At 56.1% G+C, this 21,271-nt stretch overlaps 8 protein-coding genes across 8 annotated transcripts; 6 read left to right on the top strand and 2 right to left on the bottom strand.

The window, feature by feature from the left end:
• Positions 1–166: 166 nt before the first annotated feature.
• Positions 167–4,054, top strand: N657DRAFT_588390 (DDHD-domain-containing protein). Its single transcript, XM_062789840.1, has 5 exons — positions 167–863; positions 922–2,057; positions 2,118–2,353; positions 2,409–3,720; positions 3,796–4,054. Exons 1-5 carry the CDS (start codon positions 627–629, stop codon positions 3,920–3,922), a joined length of 3,048 nt encoding a protein of 1,015 aa, XP_062650517.1. The 5' UTR covers positions 167–626; the 3' UTR covers positions 3,923–4,054.
• Positions 4,035–5,639, bottom strand: N657DRAFT_588387 (uncharacterized protein). The gene is made up of 2 exons (XM_062789839.1): positions 5,434–5,639; positions 4,035–5,375 (listed from the first exon to the last, which is right to left on the bottom strand). Exon 2 carries the CDS (start codon positions 5,289–5,291, stop codon positions 4,473–4,475), a length of 819 nt encoding a protein of 272 aa, XP_062650516.1. The 5' UTR covers positions 5,292–5,375; positions 5,434–5,639; the 3' UTR covers positions 4,035–4,472.
• Positions 5,640–6,053: 414 nt separating this feature from the next.
• N657DRAFT_677481 (uncharacterized protein) lies at positions 6,054–8,250 on the top strand (the record flags this gene model as incomplete). Its single annotated transcript, XM_062795992.1, has 4 exons — positions 6,054–6,076; positions 6,142–6,352; positions 6,470–8,153; positions 8,216–8,250. The coding sequence occupies 4 exons, from the start codon at positions 6,054–6,056 to the stop codon at positions 8,248–8,250; spliced, it is 1,953 nt and encodes a 650-aa protein (XP_062650515.1).
• A 1,400-nt stretch (positions 8,251–9,650) lies between these two features.
• Positions 9,651–10,958, top strand: N657DRAFT_566873 (tyrosine tRNA ligase; the record flags this gene model as incomplete). The annotated part of the gene is made up of 3 exons (XM_062788458.1): positions 9,651–9,771; positions 9,852–10,654; positions 10,713–10,958. The coding sequence occupies 3 exons, from the start codon at positions 9,651–9,653 to the stop codon at positions 10,956–10,958; spliced, it is 1,170 nt and encodes a 389-aa protein (XP_062650514.1).
• An 859-nt stretch (positions 10,959–11,817) lies between these two features.
• N657DRAFT_661117 (uncharacterized protein) lies at positions 11,818–14,122 on the top strand (the record flags this gene model as incomplete). The annotated part of the gene is made up of 10 exons (XM_062795081.1): positions 11,818–11,902; positions 12,167–12,250; positions 12,356–12,531; positions 12,571–12,675; positions 12,773–12,877; positions 12,933–13,298; positions 13,356–13,412; positions 13,453–13,695; positions 13,787–13,830; positions 13,864–14,122. 10 exons carry the CDS (start codon positions 11,818–11,820, stop codon positions 13,904–13,906), a joined length of 1,308 nt encoding a protein of 435 aa, XP_062650513.1. The 3' UTR covers positions 13,907–14,122.
• A 362-nt stretch (positions 14,123–14,484) lies between these two features.
• N657DRAFT_677479 (RNA-binding domain-containing protein) lies at positions 14,485–15,675 on the top strand (the record flags this gene model as incomplete). Its single annotated transcript, XM_062795991.1, has 6 exons — positions 14,485–14,567; positions 14,937–14,993; positions 15,048–15,147; positions 15,203–15,411; positions 15,478–15,575; positions 15,623–15,675. The coding sequence occupies 6 exons, from the start codon at positions 14,485–14,487 to the stop codon at positions 15,673–15,675; spliced, it is 600 nt and encodes a 199-aa protein (XP_062650512.1).
• Positions 15,676–17,940: 2,265 nt separating this feature from the next.
• N657DRAFT_174440 (mitochondrial carrier) lies at positions 17,941–19,615 on the top strand. The gene is made up of 5 exons (XM_062786085.1): positions 17,941–18,094; positions 18,236–18,625; positions 18,696–18,971; positions 19,030–19,166; positions 19,225–19,615. The coding sequence occupies exons 1-5, from the start codon at positions 18,086–18,088 to the stop codon at positions 19,463–19,465; spliced, it is 1,053 nt and encodes a 350-aa protein (XP_062650511.1). The 5' UTR covers positions 17,941–18,085; the 3' UTR covers positions 19,466–19,615.
• Positions 19,225–21,069, bottom strand: N657DRAFT_588375 (uncharacterized protein). The gene is made up of 4 exons (XM_062789838.1): positions 20,647–21,069; positions 20,439–20,539; positions 20,004–20,359; positions 19,225–19,897 (listed from the first exon to the last, which is right to left on the bottom strand). Exons 1-4 carry the CDS (start codon positions 21,004–21,006, stop codon positions 19,713–19,715), a joined length of 1,002 nt encoding a protein of 333 aa, XP_062650510.1. The 5' UTR covers positions 21,007–21,069; the 3' UTR covers positions 19,225–19,712.
• Positions 21,070–21,271: the final 202 nt, after the last annotated feature.

Here is a 21,271-nt window from a genome sequence, read left to right as displayed (position 1 = left end):
CGTTAGCCCTCACGGCCCTCACGAGGACCTCCAGCTCCCGGGCCATAACGGCGCTGCCTGCCGGATGGTGTGAAGTTCCGATTCCCGCCAATCAGCGGCCACGTTGCAACCACACTCCGTCATCGTTCGTCCAAGAAGCCGCAAGCATGTGCTTGCAGCCCGCAACGTGAGAAGTCGACCCAAACCGAGACCTTGTTTCTCGCTGTCTCACCTTGGAACACTTGTTGGTCAGATAAATCTGGTACCATAAGCTTCTCTTTGCGGTCTCTGGATAGTTCTGCTTTCTCTTATCCCTAAATCACTAATCATACTGTTCGACGCTCGTCTTGAGTCGTGTTAAGCAAACGAACCGCGCCGCTCGCTCCCGCTCTTCGCCGCATTCAAAAGCGAGACGAGGTCTGTGACGCCCACGGTCTCCGCTTCTTGTATGTCTAGTGTTAGGATCGAACACCTCTAGTAATCTTGCAGGATATTCAACATTGGCGCCTCTAATCCTATCCCAAGCTGCTCCCCATTCCTTGTTGTGGCGGGATAAGCTTAAGTTCCAAGGAATCCTTCGACGACTCTGGCAGGCGAGGAGTGCGCCGAGACGTCCCTTCGGGTGGCCTTCTGGTCGTGCCGGAGCCATGGCTCCTGGTTCCGCCGAGAAGAAGGCTGAGAAGTCATACTTCGCCTCGGCTGTCGACTCGATTAACCCCTGGGCCGCCAACCGCAGCACAACCCCGACTCCAAGGGATCCCCAGCCGCCAGTTCCTCCATCACACCCCAACGACCATACCACAAATCCATATTATGGACAATCTTTCCGGCGCTATCCGCCTGATTGTCCACCGTTGAACGTGCAATGGTTCCACGCTGCCGATGTATGTCACGGTTGTAGATCCTCCACTCGGGTGGAATGCTTACCCAACGCCTTGACAGGTCCCTAAGCGCAAGCCGAGATTTTTGTTATCCAAGAACGGCCGAAACATCAAACCCTTGCAGCCCAAGAAGTTTGTCCCCTTTTCCGTCGAGGACTCCCGCGCGATCGAGATCGCATACCAGACCAAGCTCGAGGATTTGGAGGAAGAAAGAGGACAGAACAGAAGCGATGCCGCGCTCCGAGCTGGACTTAAACGTCCCCGTGGGACTTCTCCCGACGCATCGTTGAACGCGGACTCCCAACCCTCCAAAACAATGGTTCCGGTAAACGAGGACTTCCTGTTTGACGTCAACATCGAAGATCGCGAACTTGCTCCCGTTTACTGGGAGGGTCCCGTGTACGAGGTGCGCCGGGGAAGCTGGTTTTACCAAGAGGGATCCGCCCTCCGCCCCTGCGAGGAAAACTTGGCCGCCCAGCTCGAGGAGGGCTATCTCAAGATCAAGCCTTGGCAGTATCCGGCAAGGTCGCGCAGCAACTCCTCGTCCAAGCCGGTTGCTCCGAAAGCCTCGGGGGACAATCAGCAGGCTGCCGCGGACGCTCAAGATGACGCTTCCAAGAAGGCGCCCCTTGCGCCCCAGCATCAGCCACAGACATACCGCCTATTTGGAGGCTACATGAATAGTGTCGTGACGTACGAAGATTCAAGTACCGCCTGGCTGTCATCAGAGGGGATGCTATCTTGGGTGACATCTACAGTGTATGAGAGATTTGCCGGCGGCGGTTACATGGGGGGGGTGAAGCTCGTCCGCGGATATTCAGAGCCAAACAAGGTTAAGGAAGACAAGCGGCCGTCGACCCCAACCGGGACGGAATCAAGTTCAAAGGAGCGAGGCGATAAGCTGTCCAAGCCGCTCAAGCGACGATCTGCGCCGCCGTCGGGCACGGGGTCAGATGCAGGGAACATCAAGCAGGAGGCTCCGAACGCTTTGGAGAGTACCCGGAACCGCCTAACCAGACAGCTTTCGAACTTGATGGAAGGCGTTGAGGACCCAGACAGGGAGGAAGAGGCCATTCGCAAGCAGGAAGAGAAGGAGATCGCGGGGGACTACAATGCCAGGGTCGACGAGAACCAAGGTCGAGACATCGAGCACCTTGTGCTTGTTACTCATGGAATTGGGCAACTCCTATCGCGAAGGTATACGATCTGTGACATCCAGTTTCCTGACCGATGGGCTTGCGGCTAACCGAATCTCAGGATGGAGAGTATCAACTTCGTGCACGATGTCAACGTACTTCGAAAGACCATGAAATCGGTTTACTCGGCTTCGGCCGATCTGCGAGCGCTGAACTCTGAGATCAACGAGCCCGGTCCAGGCAACTCTCGCGTCCAAGTATTACCTGTTTGCTGGCGTCATCTTCTCGACTTCCCTAAGCGCAAGCCGAAACGAGGCGAGCGTGACCTTGGGGAAGCAGTTGATGAAGAAGGCGACTGTAAGTACGGGCACGGTTGCATGAGTGCCCTCTTCTGCAGCTGACGGAATTACAGACCCTTCCCTGGAAGACATCACTGTTGAAGGCGTCGCGTTCGCAAGGTCGCTCATCTCTGACCTCGCCCTGGACGTTCTGCTCTACCAGAGCGCATACAGGGAGCAGATCGTCGAGATCGTGCTGCGAGAATCAAACCGCATCTACAACATTTTCAAGAAGCGCAACCCTAACTTCAATGGCAAGGTGCACATTGTTGGGCACTCGCTAGGCTCCGCCATCATGTTCGACATCCTCTGTCGACAGAAGGAGATGAGTAGGGTTACGGAGCCGCCCAGGAATCCCCTTCGGATCTGGCCCAAGTCCGAGGACCGGTACGAGTCCAGGGAGCCCAAGGAACTCGCCTTCGACTTTGAAGTGGACGACTTCTTCTGCCTCGGTTCTCCCATCGGCCTCTTCCAGATGCTCAAAGGCCGCACCATCGCAGCCCGGACCCTTTCCCACGCCATCCCCTCAGAGAGCCCGCTCAACCCGGACTACATGGACGACCCGTTCCTGGACGCCCCTACCCAGTCCTACTCTACCCACCAGCGCGTCTCCCCCGTGACGGGCCTCCCCTTCAGCGTCTCGTCTCCCAAGGTCGGCCAGCTTTTCAACATCTTCCACCCCTCGGACCCCATCTCCTATCGCCTCGAACCCCTCATCTCGCCCGTCATGAGCACCCTCAAACCGCAGGCCCTGCCCTACACCAAGAAGGGCATCTTCGGGTCCGTCGCGCCGCAGGGGCTGACGGGCATCGGCGCAAAGGTGGGCCAGAGCGTTTCGGGCCTGTGGAGCAGCCTCAGCGCGGGGATTGCCAGCAACCTGCTCAACCGCAGCCTGGGGTTGAGTAATGAGGACGTAGCGAAGATTACGGCGTCGCATCAGGAACAGCAACAGCAACAGCAGGGGCATGTCCTGAGCCCTGGCGCGGGGACCAACGTTTCTGCGGGCGTCATCCCCGCGGAGGGCAGTAAAGTGCTGATGGACGCTGAGAGGAGTGAAAGGACGGCCGAGCGAATGCGGCAGTTGGCGAGCGGTAGAGAGGGCGGCAATGGGAAGGAGGCGACGCTAATTGACGACGAGCTGGAGACCCTTTATAGTCGGTTCCAGAAGAACAGGGTTGCTATCGCGGCGTCGTCCTCATCGTCCAAAGAGATGGATACAGATGGAGAGAAGGATGCTCCCAATTCTGGCAAGGAAAGGGGGACGGCGACGACGCTCAGTCGTGAACAGTGGCTGGAAGAGGAGAGGAAGGCGCAGCGGTTGCGACGGGAGGAAATGAAGATCCGGGCGCTGAATCAGAACGGGAGGGTGGATTATTGCATTCAAGAGTAAGTTTTTTTTTCGTGGGGTTTGAGACGCTTGGTGCCCTGGGGATGATCGAAAGGCTGGCTAACTGAGTGTAGGAGTGTGCTTGACTATAATCCGCTCAATACCATTGCTTCGCATATGAGTTACTGGGCAGACGAGGACGTCAATCATTTCATGTTGTCCCAGATGCTGGCAAGCAAGGACAGGACGCCAAAGGGTTGAAAGTGATGATCAGGAGCGGTTGAATGGAAGGGTGGTTTAGTCCACGGCGTGAAGGAGAGTGGGCTTTGCATGGCGAAGGGCTAGAAGGTGATAGATTACCGGTTCAACTTAAATTGAACGAATGTACTTGTGCATTCTTGTGTGTACACACCGTTGGCTTGTGGTGGTCCGAGACCAGTTCTCACTAATCGGCCAACGGGATGGTTTCGATATCTTCCTGGCCATCCAGCCACCCGCTATACGTGGTAGGCCCACATTCCTCGTCTCCAGCGCCACTTCGAGCAGATTCACGACCTAGCTAGGAGGGCTGGAAGACCTCAACATCCCTGTGAGACAGGTGCCCTCCCCAGAGGGAAGTCACCATCGACTCGCCGCCCAACACCGATTTTCGAACGCCGTTCACGGGCCGCGAAGCAAACACAGTGGTCCCAGGACTTTCGTAGCCATTTACGTCCTCCAGGAACTGAATGGTGAGTTTTTGTATTTTCCCAACACTCTCCTCTGTTTTACCCTCTCCTAGTTCCATGGTCTCTTCACCCCTGACTAAACCTCAGCTAAACAAACCCCCTTCAACCAACCTCGTCCACGGCGGCCCCAACTCTAAGCAAACATCCCCCGCCGTCCTGCCCCTGTCATCCCTCACAAACCACACGTCCTCCTCCACCGGGACCACCGGCCCTGATCCTTCCCCGCGTCTAGGCAACCCCATCGCCTGTGCGACCTGCACAACCGCATCGGGGAAAACTTCCCGGTTGGCCCCGCTCCCCAGCCAGAGTAGCAGCCACACGGCCTCCTCCTGCCGGGCCTTGAGCGCCACGTGCAGCGCGCTCCGCCCGCCGTTGAGCGGGTCGCGCCATGTGAGGAGCTGGGCTGCGCTGAGCGGAGTAGCCTCCAGGTCCGAAGAATCGGGCGAGTCCATGTCCGAGAGCAGCTCGACCATGCCCTGGACGTCGCCTTCGGAGACGAGCGTGTGGAAGGCGCGCGCGGGGCGGGCTTCCGGGTGGGTGCTGAGGAAGGACTCTTCTGCCAAGGTCGGGTAGATGTCTAGGTCTGGTTGGACGCCGCCTTCGTTGGTGTAGTGGGTGAGAATGGTGGGGGTTGTGAGGGCGGGTTGCGGTGCTGATGACGACGAGGACGAGGAGGCGCCGGCGGCGGTGGAGGGGTGGTTGGAGGGGAGGTAGCTGTTGCAGAAGGGGCAGGTGAGGGTGGCGGTTATGCTGCTGGACTCGTCGACAAGGCATTGCCAGTGGTAGTGGCAGCCGCAGGGAAGTAAGAGGTCATCCGGGACGGTTTCACCTTCGCCGTCTGACTCTTCCGGGTCGAGGGTTAAGCTGAGGGGGTCGTGGCATGATTTGCAAATTTCCGTCATTTTGGGGGTTCAGCGAGGAAAAATCACGTATGTGGGAAGATGTTCAAGTGAGGAATCGATGTGAAAGGTCTTCGGATTTTGATGCTAGGAACTCGCGTCAGTAACATCTGGCTCGGGGTCGGGATAGAAGTGATTTTCCAACCTTGAGGGTTTCCTCTTGCGTCGGGTCCAGTGTCGGAGTGACCCGTTCTGGCCACCTGGAAGGGTTTGCGCCTCACATGCACCGGTGTATTCCACTTGCTTGTGAAGCTATCCCAAGATGCCAAGGAAGAAAAAACATAAAAAAAACTCCGTCGCCTCGGTGTTAGTGTGGTATGCGGCTCAACTTCCTTATTCTGCTGCCTTTTCACAGTATGAATAGGTCAAGCTCGGCCACGTCTTAACATCCTCCCCTGCAAAAGAAACAAGCGCTGCCTGACGGCTGATTGGGCCGTTACGCAATCCTCGCTGTGGCTTGGCTCCTGGCCCGGTCGGATTACATCAGAGGCACCCGAGCCCCTTGCGCAAGGAACCCCTCCACCCCCGCCAACCCAACCCAGAACGAACAAGTGCTCCCAGGCTTCCGGAGAGAAACAAAAAGGCGAGAATATCACGCCTCGCGTCTGAGCGGACTCGCTTCCGGCTGCCTCGCCTTATCCTCCAGCTTTATCTGTAGCGAAACATACTTCCTGTCTCCTTCGCCAGCCCTTGCGCTGGCTTCTCTTGCAGAGAGCATCGTCAACCATTTGCAGATTCGCTTCAAAAGATTCGGCGTGTGCCACCATGAACGTCCTCAAGCTGCAGAGGTTAGGGATACAGCAACTACCGCAGCGCATACCTACCGAGCAGTTGTGACTGACGCATCGGGCAGGAAATTTCCTCAATTCCAGCAAAATGACATCTTCTCACTCGCCGACGCTTTTCGCAAGCTCGATGTCGACGACAAGGGGTACATTGACGAGGCGACTGCCATCAAGGCCACGCAAGCGAGTGAGCGCCAACCCTACGACGTGGTCCGTCAGGCCCTGAAGGAAGTTGAACTTGATTCCTCCCGGCGAGTTGAGCTAGAAGACTATGTTGGGGTATGTACCGCTTCCATGGATCCTCGGCTAGCGCAAGCTTGTCTCGGGCACGCCCGTCGACCCCCGCAACATGCACTGCCCTCCCTCTGCGACTACAACAGCTAATACTGGTTTCAGCTTATCGCCAAGCTCCGCGACTCTCCTGCTGGCTCCCAGAAGGTTGCCGCTGCCGCGGCATCCACCCCAGCAGCCGTCATCTCCCAGCGGACAGGCGGCGGCCACGCTTCCAAACCCAGCATCGGCAGCAGCGGCAAAATCTTCGTGCAAGGTTCGAACTCTAACATCACTCACACCATCAACGAGGATGAACGCACCGAGTTCACCCGCCACATCAACGCAGTGCTCGCGGGCGACCCGGATATTGGCAATCGGTTGCCATTTCCCACAGACACTTTCGAGATGTTCGACGAGTGCAAGGATGGTCTGGTCCTGGCGAAGCTCATCAACGACAGTGTCCCCGACACCATCGACGAGCGTGTGCTGAACCTGCCAGGGAAGAAGGGCAAGACGCTCAATGCGTTCCAGATGACCGAAAACAACAACATCGTCATCGAGTCGGCGAAGGGTATCGGTTGTTCGGTAGTCAACATTGGCAGCGGGGATATCATCGAGGTCCGGGAGCATCTCATTCTCGGCCTCATCTGGCAAATCATCCGCCGCGGTCTGCTAGGCAAGATCGACATCAAGCTGCACCCCGAGCTCTACCGTCTGCTTGAGGAGGACGAGACGCTCGAGCAGTTCCTGCGGCTCCCGCCAGAGCAGATTCTTCTCCGGTGGTTCAACTACCACCTCAAGGCCGCCAACTGGCCGAGGAGAGTGCAGAACTTCTCGACCGACGTGAAGGACGGCGAGAACTACACGGTGCTGCTGGCGCAGATCGGCCACGAGTACGGCTGCACTCGTGCCCCGTTGCAGACCCGGGATCTGCACCAGCGGGCAGAGGAAGTGCTCCAGAATGCTGACAGGCTAGGGTGCCGCAAGTTCCTCACTCCCTCCTCGCTCGTCGCCGGCAACCCCAAGCTCAACCTCGCCTTTGTTGCCAATCTCTTCAACACACATCCCGCTCTCGACCCCATCACCGAGGAGGAGAAGATCGAAGTGGAGGACTTTGACGCCGAGGGCGAACGCGAGGCCCGCGTGTTCACCCTGTGGCTCAACAGCTTGGATGTGCAGCCGGCCGTCCAGTCCTTCTTCGACGACCTCCGCGACGGCACCATTCTGATGCAGGCTTACGACAAGGTGATCGACGGGTCGGTTAACTGGCGGTGCGTCAACAAGCGGCCGGCGGGAGGAGGCGAGATGTCGCGGTTCAAGGCGGTCGAGAACACCAATTACGCCATTGAGCTCGGCAAGCAAAACGGCTTCTCGCTGGTCGGCATTCAGGGCGCCGACATCACGGACGGGCAGCGGAAGCTCACCCTAGCCCTCGTGTGGCAGCTGATGCGCAAAGACATCACGCTGACGCTCAAGGGCCTGGCGCAACGCCTCGGCAAGCGCGAGATTACGGACGCTGAGATGATCCGGTGGGCCAACGACATGAGCCGCAAGGGGGGCCGCAACTCGAGCATCCGCTCTTTCAAGGACCCGGCCATCGGCACGGGCGTTTTCTTGTTGGATGTGCTCAACGGCATGAAGAGCAGTTATGTTGACTACGACCTGGTTACAGCCGGCAACACGGACGAGGAGGCGTACCTAAATGCCAAGCTCAGCATCAGCATTGCGAGAAAGATGGGCGCCACCATCTGGCTGGTGCCGGAGGATATCTGCCAAGTCCGCAGCCGCCTGGTGACGACGTTTATTGGTAAGTACAGGGCTCCCCTGCCTGGGTGTGTGTCCACGATGGAGAAGCTGACAGACCTACAGGATCGTTGATGGCGACGTACGAGAAGATGCAGTAGGCGGGGTACAATACCTTAGGCAGCGTTTCACGGATAGAGTGGCAGGCTGGTTCCAGGAAAAGAAGGTCGAATGATCCATGACGATCCATGGTTATTAACTACCCCACTTTTGTGTTCTCTAAGGCCGGTCGGATTTCTTATCCGCGGTAGCTGAGAGAGTGACATGTGAATTATGAGTTCGAACCATTGCTATCCCGTTGGCTGTCCCTAGGGAGCAGAGCGAGCGGCAGATGGCAGCGAACTTTAAAGATGGCAGATTACAACATCAGCCAGAGCAGTTATGATTCATTGTACAGGGCACCAAACACCGAGATACTCGAACCAGATTTGCAGTGCCTATAGCCGAACAGCTTATACCGGAGCGGTGACGAATGAGCAGAAGCACTCCCATTACTTGGAAAAGTCTTGTCTGATAAATCAGCCCTATCCGTACGTGTATGGATCCATTTCCTTTTGAGTAGACTCATGACTGAAACAAGGCGCATCGACGGCCCGGGTATTGTCGAGGGAATGTTTATGGCTGTGTATGAGTCTGGTTCATACGTTATCCTACGGTATTCCATGGACATCTTCTCCTCGCCAACCTCGCCGTATGTCAACCGTCTGCATCTGAAAGCCCAACACTTTGGGTGTTATTCCGAGCAAAGTGGCATGACACGCCCCTATCAGGCCGTTGGTATATATTCTTAGATTGAGCTTCGAGCCAATCCTAATCTCAGCCTTACACAATAGCTCCGTAGAGTTCCATCACAACAAACGGGCCCATACGCACTGACGTACCATGCAGGCTGCACCAGCTATATGTATTAGGTCCACGTCCATCCTTATATCGTCCCCTAACAAGTCAGATGACATAGCTAGAAGGGTTTGGGACGACCTCTCCCTCAGAAGAGGTCACCCTTCTATTCATTTTTGGAGGAGAGCTAACACCCCCCTCTGTGGGGAGTACGCCTCGGGGACAACCCCAGCGAAGTAAATAATTGGTCCCAGGATTTTCGTAGCCATTCACCTCCTTCGGGGGCTGAGTGGTGAGCTTTTTAGGTTTTTTTGTCATGGTTTCAGCCAAAAGCAGCGTGCACCGGCCGCAACAAGTAGCCGCGACGTCTTATTCCAAGCGGGATAGTGTGGGTCAACACTGCGATATCTCGAATCGGTTTTAGATGGTTCCTGGCGACATGCTTCCAGTCATCAGGGTTCACCAGTGGGTCATTGTCAAAAAGCGGCAACGAGTGGCGGTTTTATCCGGCAGCAGGCCCGCCATCCCGCCGCCGCCGAGGGCGGGCTGCCCCACCATGATTTGAGTCAACACTTCGGGCCACCTCATTTTTCAAGCTGGACGACGTGACGTCGACCAGAATTCTGCTTGACACTTTCCAAGCCCTGCGGCAAGACAGGACACAATGGCGACTGCGGATTCAGACAAGAGGTTCGCTCTCATCAAGGAGAACCTGGCCGAGGTGCTCAACGAAGAGATCATTAAGAAAATCCTCGATGAGGGGAAACACCCCAAGATTTACTGGGGTAGGTATACGCGGGAATGCCTTGTCACCTGCGCTATTGTACTGCATTGATACTGGCGATGCTGACTCTCGATGACACAGGTACCGCGACAACAGGCCGCCCGCACTGTGGCTACTTCGTCCCCGCCATCAAGATCGCCCAGTTCCTCGCCGCCGGCTGCGATGTGACCATCCTCCTCGCCGATATCCACGGCTTCCTTGACAACCTCAAGGCGCCCCTCGAGTTGGTCGCGCAACGCGCCGAGTTTTACCGCCACATCATCACAACCATGCTCCAGGCCGTCGGCGTGTCGACAGAGAAGCTGCGCGTCGTGCTAGGAAGCTCGTATCAGAAGAGCCCCGAGTACGTCATGGACGTGTACAAGATGGCTTCCATCATCTCAGAGCACGACGCCAAGAAGGCCGGCGCCGAGGTGGTCAAACAGACGGACAATGCGCCGTTGAGCGGCCTGCTGTACCCCATCCTGCAGGTGCTGGACGAGCAGTACTTGGATTGCGACGCGCAGTTTGGGGGGATGGACCAGCGGAAACTGTTTACGGCGGCTAAAGAGTGGCTGCCGAAGCTCGGCTACCGGGAGCGCGCCCACTTGCTCAACCCCATGGTTCCCGGCCTGCACGGCGGCAAGATGAGCTCGAGCGACCCCGACAGCAAGATTGACCTGCTTGATCCTCCCGAGACGGTGGCTAAAAAAATCAAAAAGGCGCACGCCGCGCCTCAAGTTGTTGAGGAGAACGGGTTGCTTGCCTTTATCGAGTTCGTCCTGTTGCCTGCTGCGCGCCTGCGCGGCAGCGCGGAGTTCCGCGTCGACCGTGAGCGGGACGGGTTAGAGCCGCTGGTTTACACAGACATTGAAAAGATTCGCGAGGATTACAAGACCGATGTGGTGTGTCTTCGTCCCTCGCCATGGTAATAGGAGTTTCGGGTGCTGACTTTGTTTGCAGCTAACACCGCAACTCATCAAACCCGCCGTCACACGAGAGTTGAACGCCCTTCTAGCTCCCATTCAACAAGCCTTCCAAGCTTCCAAGGAATGGCGAGAGATTGCCGACAAGGCTTACCCGCCACCACCAAAGAAGGAGAAAAAGGTGAAGAACAAGGGTACACGTTATCCTGGCGGCGTAAGGGAGCAACCCGATACCAAGGAGACGGAATTACCAGTCCAGCTAAATGGGGAGGCTCTTAACTGATTGACCGATGAAGTTGCGGGATACCTATCGAGATGTTAGCGGAAACATCAATGGGATGATGGGCTTTGAACGATGTCTTCGTTGAGCGCATCCGTCGGCGTACCTGCTGTTTGGACATTGAGTCTGGTTGGCCTGCTCAACAGAACAAAGGGTCGTTAAGGCCTGTCTCCAGGCCGTGTAAGTAATCTAATGACGTTTGGTACGCAATTTGGGTTACTAAGGTGGTTTCTTGATCTTCGGCCACGTGAGCGAGGTGTGTGGTGCCATATATCTGGCGTCTATCGATGGAAGGAATCCACGTTCTGAGGAAGTGTGGGCCCCAAGAACTAAGGCCATGCTCATACCCAGCACTTCAATGGCTGATCACTCTTCTGTGCCGGTCTTGTATCTCTCAGGTCTGATCAATCGATCACGACTAACCGCAAGTCACCGTCGTTAGTTTGTCACCTGATTGGAACGTGTTTAGGATCCCTTGTGGTAAGCGTCGGTCAAGCCGCCATTCCAGCTGTCCCTTTACCCCCTCTCTTAATGAGAACAACCCACAGCGTTGAAACCGACAATGCCGAACTTTGGTGTCACATTGATGGTTGAGGGGCATAGCTCACTCTCCCAATCCCTGGCCTGAGTGAGATGGTACTCACACCACGACCAATGCATTTGATTATGAAGGCTTGGTTCCGGCTTCCATAATTAACTTTTTTGCAACGGACCTGAGTCATCAAGAGTTGCTAGCTCATACACGGCTGATTATCCCGAACTTTTACCTTGTCCTGCAGCGCCCCGCATGGTCCGAGAAACAGACCCCAACTACGACCGAGTCGACTCCGCAACTGGGGCCAAGTCTGTCCCTACCATCGGCATGGGCGCCGACGAGGCTCCCCTGGATAACAATGGCTCGAGCTTCCCTTTCCCAGCCGTTGGCACCTTGTCCTCACCCAACGACAGTCTCAACCATCACGAAAATTTGGGCATATGGAGCTCAACTTCAGGACTGCTGATGACGACCGACGGACGAACCCGGTTCTCTCTACTGCAAATCACCGGATGTCGTGTCAGTAAGACGACGGAGGCCTACACCAGGCTCACAGGACCAGAGTGGCCAAGCGGCTCTATCATCTAATTCCCATGATTTCAACCGGCAGGAAGCAAGATCGCCCCTTCTGCCTCCCTCTTCCTCTCTGCCCCGTCACAAGACGGCTCAACCCCAGCACACCGCCGCCATCCGCCAGTCGAAGACAACAACACCCACCACACTGCTACCACCACCAACAGCAGCAACTCGCCATCAGCGAGTTCAACAACCCCCTCGACCCCATCCCGCACAGTAATACCCCCACTCCACCACCACTTACACCGCACCACCAACAACAACCCCAGGAGAAGATACACCACCCCAGTCTTCACCCACACCTTCAGCACTTTTGACCGACAGAACCCGCTCGCCGCCAGCTCGCCATTCGCTGGCTTTTTCACGCTCTTCTGGATGGGCGTGTTCTTCGCCGTCCAGATCGGCGCCGACAACTGGCGGGCGCACGGCAGCCTGCTCGGCACCAACAAAATCATGCGGGGCATGGTTGGGGCCGTTGGGAACGAGTTGGCGGTCTTGGGTTAGGCGGATGAGGTTATGTGTGGTGCTATCGGGTATGGGTGGGTGCTTCAGAAAGTGGTGGTGAGCGGGGTGTTACAATGGGATCGGGGTGGGTGGGTTTTGCAGCACGTAGGTTCTATCTTTTGCTCAGTTTCTCAAATTGTCTTTGTCATTCTTAGCTTAAGGTAAGGTAATGCGGAGGTGTGCTGATGAGAGTGTTGTGCAGGTCTGGCAGACGGTGTTTATCGCCGGCGTGGTCCGGCTGACCATGTGGCGGGACTGGCCGTGGACACACACCGTGTTTTTTGTGCTGCATGGCTCGGTCATGCTGGTGAAACAGCACTAGTACGCATTTTACAAAAGGGCATCTGTCGACCGTGTACAAGCGGCGGGCACGGTTGCTGGCGTGGCTCAAGCAGCTGGGCCGCATATCTCCAGTTACCTCCCCGGCCAAGACAAAAGCCCCTGTGTCGGATATCAACATATCGCCTCTTGCAAAGGTGCCAACGGCCAAGGAACGATGGCATTGTCTGCCGTGTGAGAAGGTGCTGGATGTTGTGAGGATCGTCGCTGTAATCGAATCGGTCGAACCGCTGGAGGCGAAGCAAGTGCACGTCTTTGAGCAGGTGTTGAAGTGGGAGGTCGCCGCCCTGTCGGACGAGCTCAAGGGCATGTCCACGACACCGGGCCGCGAGTACCCCAATAACCTCACATTGCGCAACCACTACGGGTACATCGTGCTGCCGACCGTGGTGTACTAACTCGGGTACCCCCCCTCCGAATCCATCAACTGGTCCTACGCGGCCGAGAAGGCGGTGACGTGCTTCGGCCCCTTCATGATGGAGCAACTGCTGACCTGGTACCTCGTCTGGGATCTGGGTGACCATCCTCAACTTCCTGGCTGAGGTGACCTACTTTGCGGACCGTGGCTTCTACGATGCCTGGCGGAACTGCGTGTCGTGGGACCAGTTTGCGCGGGACTGGAACAGGCCGATGCATCACTTTCCGGTGCGCCATGTCTACCACAGCTCCGTCTCGGCTTTGAAGGTCGACAAAGACACGGCGACCGTCAGCACCTTCTTTTTGTCGGCCTGCGTCCACGAGCTGAGCATGTGGTGCATCTTTAGGAAACTGAGCGGCTACCTGCTAGTCCTGCAGTGTGCCAACTGCCTGTATATCTGTTCCCTATCGTCACCCTGTGCAAGTCGAAGACAAAGGTTGACACAAGCACACCTGCCAGTTGGTGAGGTTGAGCCGTATTAAATGGTTCCGTACGCGACCTGTGTTAGCTAACGTCATCTTTTGATTGGGTATCAGTACAGGCCCCAGCATTCTCTGGAGCTTGTACTTAATCTTGTGATCGGTAGGTTCAGTCGAATAGCCGGAGAAGTCTCTCAGAGTTAGAAACGGACATAGAGAGAACCAGGAAAGATTACTGAATAGAGGGCTAAAAGAATATATGTAAACTCCAGGTGTTTAGAAATTTGAAACAAAAGTCCTCGAATGGATTAATGTTGAACTCTTGTGTAGTGATGGTTCGAGCACATCGAACCTCGGTGTTTGTGTCGAGTCCCTAATTGTTCCGAAATGTTCTTTGACAAATGAACTGTGGTGTTTGGCTTTCAAGTGTTGGGTGGCCCAAGCCAATAGGGGGGTCAAATAAAGTGGGTCCTACGGCTAAGCTTCTTTTGGAGGCTGCCTTTTCACTTTCCCCAAACTTCAGCCTTTTCACCTTTCGTCAACCTTCTGGAATCGTGCCATCGATTCATCATCGAGTGCTGGCTTTTCTTGGTTGCCTTTGTCTACCAAGCATCGCCATCCTCAACGGGGCTGCACACCTTGGCTGTTTCTTGCGAAACTGATAAGTCCCCGTGGAAAGCTTCGCGCCGAGACTTTCTCTTTCTATCTCACCAGCTTAAGTTAAAGCACGACATCATCATGTCCCGTAACGGAACCACCCTTTACGTGACCGGCTTCAGCCACGGCACTCGCGCACGCGACCTCGCGTACGAATTCGAGCGGTACGTTCCCACGACGACGACGGCTCCACAACTTCGAGCCCGGTCCTCGATGCCTTCTCCTGCCATCCCTCCTCTCCTCCGTCTTCCCTCGGCGCCGAGCACCGCCCTCCTTCTCTCCAATCATCCTCGCCACCGTCGCTCCTACCTTTCGTGACCCGCTCGATGCTCCGATTCTTCGTGCCCGCCCCGTCCCCCTCCATTCTCTCGATCGAGCGGCCGGCGAAAATGACCCTTTCTTGCATCGGGCGAGTCACCTGTCAAAGCGGCAGAATGATTTTCGAAGCTTGACCGTTCACGGCTGGCAAATGGACATTCCTCCTCGACAATTTATCGCTGTTCTGAAAATACTGACATTTTCCAATTTTTTAGCTATGGCCGTCTGGTCCGGTGCGACATTCCGGCTCCGCGGTCCGCTAGCAGCAGACTGTAAGCAAATTCGCTGTCTTTCTCCCGCCATCAGAAACCAACAGGCAATTGCAGATTTGCTTTCGTGGAGTACGAGGATCGCCGCGATGCGGATGACGCGTACCACGATATGCATAACAAGCGCATTGGTCGCGACGATATCTTGAAGATCGAGGTAGGTTTCCTCCTCCCAACCACGCCTTTCCCGACTCATATTGACACCGTTCCAGTGGGCTCGCACCCCGCCGTCTGCCTCGTGGCGCTTCGACCGTACCGATCGGGACCGTGGCCCGCGTCGCTCGTCTCCCCGCCGTCGCTCGCCTAGCCCGCGCCGTCGCGACTACTCGCCCCGGAAGGATGATCGTCGTGACCGTGACCGCGACCGAGACTACGACCGCGACCGCCGCGACACCCGTGACCGTTCCCGCAGCCCTGACCGGTAGGTTTCCCCATCGCCGGCTATTTGTCAAGGTGCAACCTAACCCCGTGCTGATTTTAGTCGCAGCGATCGGGACCGCGACATGAAGGACGACCGTGACCGCGACCGTGACCGTGATGACCGCGACCGTCGCGAGAACGGCGCCAACGGTGATGACAGAAAGCGTATGTTCCGTACGCACCAAGGCAGGCGATAACTGACAGCGTGGCAGCCATCGACAGCCCCGACCGCCCGGCCCACGATGATCTCGATGTCGCCGAGTAGACGCAATTTTCTCGGGATCACTCTCTATGAGAAATGGCGACTCTTCAGGGTTCTGGCTGTAAGACTGTCAATGCACCTGGGTTCTTCCTTCTTTCCCCTCTCCGGTGGACTACTGATGTTGGGTGCCTTTGGGCGTTCAACCTGATCAAGCTCTTTAGCCCCACTTCCCGCTCGAGTTGCTCGGCTGCCCGTTCACCGAATGGTTTATCAGGGCACGTTCGATTACCGAAAAGCAGGAGAGGGTACTTGAAACAGCGAATAATACGGAGTCATCGGACGTAGATATCAGCCATGCGATCGTTTCTTTTCCTTGCGTATCAGTGGAGTTGGTGGGAAATCAAAACAGATCAACTGTTACTAGGTAGCAAATGCAGGGCGCTTCTCAACAGGACTTCATGGTGATCATCGCAAGCGCCTTGACACCGATTGGATTCGTGAAAGTTGAACTTCCCTGCTCTCCAGGTCAAGAGCCTGCCTGAACAGGAACAACTCCATCGGCTATCGGCGGCATGCAGAGTCTTGTCCAGCAGTTCCATTGGCAGTACCGGAGATCTGTTGTGTGAGATGCATTGGCCATGGCGAGTGACGCCGTGGCAGCACTTGATGCTCATAAGTTGAGATCTCCATACGTTGGTACATGTGCCTGACGTCCGGATGAGGGACATCACGAGTAATCAGGTACCGGTGGTACTGGTCAACAGACATCCCTTGAAATCCCATGTCACAAAGGCACAGGCCTGAGACGAACCCGGCATGGAGAGCTGTTGCTGCGGCTAAACTTAGCCCGATCGGGGGATTCGGTAAGATTCGGTACATTGCCAACTTTGTTAGGGGGGGCACCGGGGGAGAGTTGCAGAGTATCAGCTACCAGAGTCTGCCTTCCCGTGAAGATAGATGCGTTAAGCCAAAGGTACGAACAAAGTGCTTCGTTGTCATTGTAAGATATAGTTACCCATGGGTGGGATGGACCCACTTGGTTAAATCTGCGCATTTTCCTGCGGACGGGAGAGTGGTTTACGAAAATACCCGGACGCAACTTTAGCGCCCGGACAGAGGTTATAGGTGCAATGCACGTTCAGGATCTCCATCAGCAAGCCAAAACAGCTAAAACTCAACAATAAGTTAATAGATCGCAGAACTTAGTCTACATATTCCATATAACTATAAGATACTCTCTGTGACGGCACCTGCTGTCGAGGTGCGCGCTTGTCTTGCTCTAGCATTTATCCCCTGCATCGCGAGGGCTCTTCCAGCTTCTCTTCCTTTTCTCCCCATCTTGTGATTTCATACAATAGAGAGGTCTTTCCGCAGCCTTGCCTCCGCCATGGCCCTAGCTCTGACACTATCCTAAAAACCTATGGTAGCTTTATTAAAGTGGGTATTGTCTCTCTTAAGAATTGAAGGAAGTTGAAGAGTGTCTCCTAGTCTTAGTATTACTTAGTATCTTCCTTCTCTCAGCTGAAGTACCGTCTCTAACAAAGAAGCTTAGCAACTCCTTCATTAATTCACTTCAAATTTCTGAGCACTATCTTCTATTTAGAGAAAAATGTATTCTCAAGTTTTGATGAAGTGCATCGCTTATACTGCATCGATATCGGTATTTGTTTGAGATCGATACTGAGGTTAGCTGGAAGTTGCACCTATAACCCTGTCCGGGCACTCAAGTTGCGTCCGGGTGTTTTGTAACCCACTCTCCTGCGGAGAGTGGGCAGTTACAACGGAGTGGGGCAACATACCCACAGGTAACTGAACTTGAAAGCAATAACTGAAAACGACATAAAGACGGGAGTGCTGATCCTGAGGGTAGCTTGGCGTTGCGGCATTGTCGATGTTTTTTCTCGCAGCGTCATCTGGCCCTGGCCAATCTCCACCACAACACGGTCCTCTTTCAAAAGCTCCCGTGTCAACCTTCCTGACCAGCACATTTCTAAAATACCAGTACACTGCGCACGCCTATTCGATCACTTTCGGCGTGGCATTCTGGAAGCCTTTGACAACGCACGCTCGACCGCGTCGGACAAACAAAGACAAGCCGGCCGCCACCTATGCCCCTCGAGGACCCCAAAGCGCCTCTATCTCCAGACATGTTGGTCGTGAAACCATAACCTTAGCTATCTGAAACCTTGCCCGAATCTGCTTTGACGTACGCGCCTACAAATCCACGGTTGCACATTTCCACCGGCTTGGAATCTCGATCGGTGGAGACAAGACAGTTCCGCGGGGCCATCCGACCCGCCTAGCTTCAAGTGCGCTCCTTTCCTCGTGACACCGCATGCGCCTGAAACCGGCGCAGTCCTGGTCGGAGACCACTCGTTTCTCCGGTGTCGTAGGCCTTCCAAGATCAACGGCGACTAGCACAACTTGCGCAGCTAGTTTGGTTCAATCTTTGCTACCTAGCTAATACTTCACAATGTCGACTGTACGTATCCCTTGGCTCGGCTGCCACAAGGGTGCCCCCACCATTGAACAAAACCAGTTCCTCAAAGGAGGGTTGAGGGAGCCAACCCCCGAGGTAGTTTACAATGGAGACATACTAACAAGATTTTCCCTCCCTCTCCAGGCGCAGTCAACGCGGTCCAAAGACGAGCCAGAGCCCAAAGCCGAGCTCTCGGTATCCTCCTCCCTACCACCACCGCCCCCAACCGAAAAGCTCCGTCCCGTGGACCAGTTCCGCTCCGCCATCTCCGAGCCCGTGGTCGCGGCCTTTTGCGCCGGCGGCGTGGCGGGCGCCGTTTCGCGCACCGTGGTGTCGCCGCTCGAGCGGCTCAAGATCCTCTTCCAGGTCCAGAGCGCGGGGCGGGAGGCGTACAAGCTCAGCGTGGGCAAGGCCCTGGCAAAGATGTGGAAGGAGGAGGGCTGGCGCGGGTTCATGCGGGGCAATGGCACGAACTGCATCCGCATCGTGCCGTACTCGGCGGTGCAGTTTGGGAGTTATAATTTCTATAAGAGGGTGGGTATTCATCGAAGATGAAAAATGGGGGAAGCTATATGGGATTGTGTTGACTTTCTTTTGGCTGCAGCACTTCTTTGAGCGGCACCCGGGGGACAGTCTCACGCCGCTCTCGCGTCTGACTTGCGGCGGTCTCGCCGGCATCACCTCCGTCACCTTCACATACCCGCTTGACATCGTGCGGACACGACTGTCTATCCAGTCCGCGTCGTTTGCTGAACTCGGCGAGAGGCCGAAGAAGCTCCCCGGCATGTGGCAGACCATGGTGATGATGTACAAGACGGAAGGGGGCGTCACTGCGCTGTACAGGGGCATCGTCCCGACAGTGGCTGGTGTTGCACCATATGTATGAACCCCTGGACGAGACAGTTTTGGGGGAAACAGCACTGACTCGCAGCGTGCAGGTCGGCTTAAACTTCATGACGTACGAGTTTGTCAGACAGTACCTGACATTAGAAGGCGACCAGCACCCCAGCGCGGTTCGGAAATTAGCTGCCGGTGCCATCTCTGGAGCGGTCGCGCAGACATGCACATATCCATTGTGAGTGTTCATGTGCCATGAACCAAGATCAAGTTTCCCAGACGCTGACTTTTAGCAGCGATGTGTTGCGGCGACGGTTCCAAATCAACACCATGTCGGGCATGGGCTACCAGTACAAGTCCCTCGCGGACGCGGTCCGCGTCATCATCGCCCAAGAAGGCATCAAGGGGCTTTACAAGGGCATTATCCCCAACCTCCTCAAGGTGGCGCCGAGTATGGCGTCAAGCTGGCTGAGCTTTGAGATATGCCGCGATTTCCTCGTCAGCCTGAAGCCCGAAGAGGAGCCGCTATTACAATGATGTTGCCTAGACGTGAGTCCTATTCGCCGGCGTCGTTGACGTTCCTAAGGCTCTGATTTCCTTAGGAAGACCCCACAAACATCCGCTCGACCATGGCAACTTTTTTGTGTTCCTCTAGATACGCCACTGATAAAACTAGTTGTACATACCAAACGAACATTGCTTTCATTGCTCCGGCTCCCGGCTTCCATATCGCCTTGGGCACGACTGAAGGGAGACATCTGCAGCACCACCCCCGGACCCAATTTCACATGAATGGAGGCAGGGAATAGGGGTAGCCCTGGTTCTTCCCGCGGAAGATGCTGAGGAGCAGGCTGTACACGACGAAGAGGACGCCGCTCCAGGCGAAGAGGGCCACGCTCTGGGTCCTGGGGTCGGTCATCCGGGGAACCTTGATGGCCAGGTTAATGCCGCAGAGCGCCAGGACACCATCTGCGTTGATTGTTGGGGTTAGAAAAGGATACAAAGAGCGGAGTAGGTGGGTAAGGGGTTTCTCAAAAAAAAGTAAGACGGATAGACGGAGGGGGATGCAACTTACACATGGTAGCCACAATCTGCGTCTCTAGACCGTACTGATTTTGAAAGCCACCTGCGAAATAGCTGATACCGCCTTTCCCGTCGCCGGCCACGTACGGGACGTTGCGGATGTGGTTGTACATGTGGCCGCTGGTGAAGAGCAAGATGCAGACGAGCGTGACAGCGGCCCAGACAGTGCGGTTCTGGATGACAGGCAGAACGTAGGGCCACGCAGCGTAGGAGGCGGTCAGGCCGCCCGACAGGATGACCAACGACGAGATCCAGCGCATCCAGTTGATCGGTCGCTTGACGGGCGGGTGCGGGCGGTCGGGCAGGTGCCGCGCCAACCAGCTGTGGACGAGCTCGGCTGCTTGGGAGCTAGAGGATCATTAAGAACAGCAACGTCAGCCTCCGTCCGAGTAAGTCCAAGTGCCCAGGGAAATCCCCCCTAACTTACCCGCTCGTAAAGTCATATCGAATCGGCTCCGGCGAGGCCACGGCGTGCGGACCAATCGTGGGCGGGAACAGAAACAGCACCGGCGCCGTTTGCAAGCCCAACTATTGCATTACCAACAACCCACCCTGTCAGCCCCATACCATTCATCTCCAGGGAGCCATGCATGGATGCATGGCGTGACCGGCGGGGCGGTATTATGTATACGTACGCTCATGAAGATGTCCCTGCCATCCCCGAAGTCGAGCGTCCCAAACACGGTCCGCGACTCGCCCTTCTTATCTCCGCCCGTCCAGCTGCGCGCCAGCAGCTCCCACTCGGGCTGGAACTCGCGGCACAGCTGGCACCCGTACCGGCTGTCCATGGCCGTCAGGAGCACGGCCACGCTGTAGTCGCGCGGCGCGCTCGTCAGCTCGCGGTATGAGGCATCAGCGAGCTTGAGCGGGGCAGAGGAGAGGGCTTTGTTGTGGTAGTGCTGGAAGCGCTCTTCGGGTGTTTTTTTTGCTGCGGCGAGGGTGGGTGCTGAACCGAACCCGAGGAGGGTGAGTGAGAGGAGGGTGAGGAGACGCATGTTGTGTAAAATGGTAGGCTGATTGATGGGGGGTTTGGTGTAAAGGAATGTCGCGGTCGCCGTGATGAGGGCCAATTGCTCCTGGACGAGGGGCGCCGGGGCTGTCGTCGTCGTCCGGAGCTGGTGGATGGGACGCTTGGCGGTTTGGAGATGGAGCTTCTGGAAGTGTGTCCTCAAGCGCATCATCAGCGAACTCGTTTGCAGCTGGCCGTCCCCTGCACCTTGGCATTGCTAGACCGGGAACAGCCGGCAGATGGCTTGATGG

This window comes from Parathielavia appendiculata, assembly GCF_033297405.1.
Source record: "Parathielavia appendiculata strain CBS 731.68 unplaced genomic scaffold N657scaffold_2, whole genome shotgun sequence".
Classification (NCBI taxonomy): domain Eukaryota; kingdom Fungi; phylum Ascomycota; class Sordariomycetes; order Sordariales; family Chaetomiaceae; genus Parathielavia; species Parathielavia appendiculata.
The sequence above is the reverse complement of the archived record's forward strand: the minus strand, read 5'-3'. Positions and strand labels throughout refer to the sequence as shown.

Bases quoted from the DNA above. Each gene is read 5' to 3' on its own strand.
- N657DRAFT_588390 (XM_062789840.1), top strand. From the start codon at position 627: ATGGCTCCTGGTTCCGCCGAGAAGAAGGCTGAGAAGTCATACTTCGCC. The intron at 864-921 runs GTATGTCACGGT...ACGCCTTGACAG, and splicing joins AATGGTTCCACGCTGCCGAT to GTCCCTAAGCGCAAGCCGAG. The intron at 2,058-2,117 runs GTATACGATCTG...ACCGAATCTCAG, and splicing joins GGGCAACTCCTATCGCGAAG to GATGGAGAGTATCAACTTCG.
- N657DRAFT_588387 (XM_062789839.1), bottom strand. From the start codon at position 5,291: ATGACGGAAATTTGCAAATCATGCCACGACCCCCTCAGCTTAACCCTC.
- N657DRAFT_174440 (XM_062786085.1), top strand. The intron at 18,972-19,029 runs GTATGAACCCCT...CGCAGCGTGCAG, and splicing joins TGGCTGGTGTTGCACCATAT to GTCGGCTTAAACTTCATGAC. The intron at 19,167-19,224 runs GTGAGTGTTCAT...GACTTTTAGCAG, and splicing joins CAGACATGCACATATCCATT to CGATGTGTTGCGGCGACGGT.
- N657DRAFT_588375 (XM_062789838.1), bottom strand. From the start codon at position 21,006: ATGCGTCTCCTCACCCTCCTCTCACTCACCCTCCTCGGGTTCGGTTCA. The intron at 20,540-20,646 runs GTACGTATACAT...GTAATGCAATAG, and splicing joins GCAGGGACATCTTCATGAGC to TTGGGCTTGCAAACGGCGCC. The intron at 19,898-20,003 runs GTAAGTTGCATC...CAATCAACGCAG, and splicing joins GCAGATTGTGGCTACCATGT to ATGGTGTCCTGGCGCTCTGC.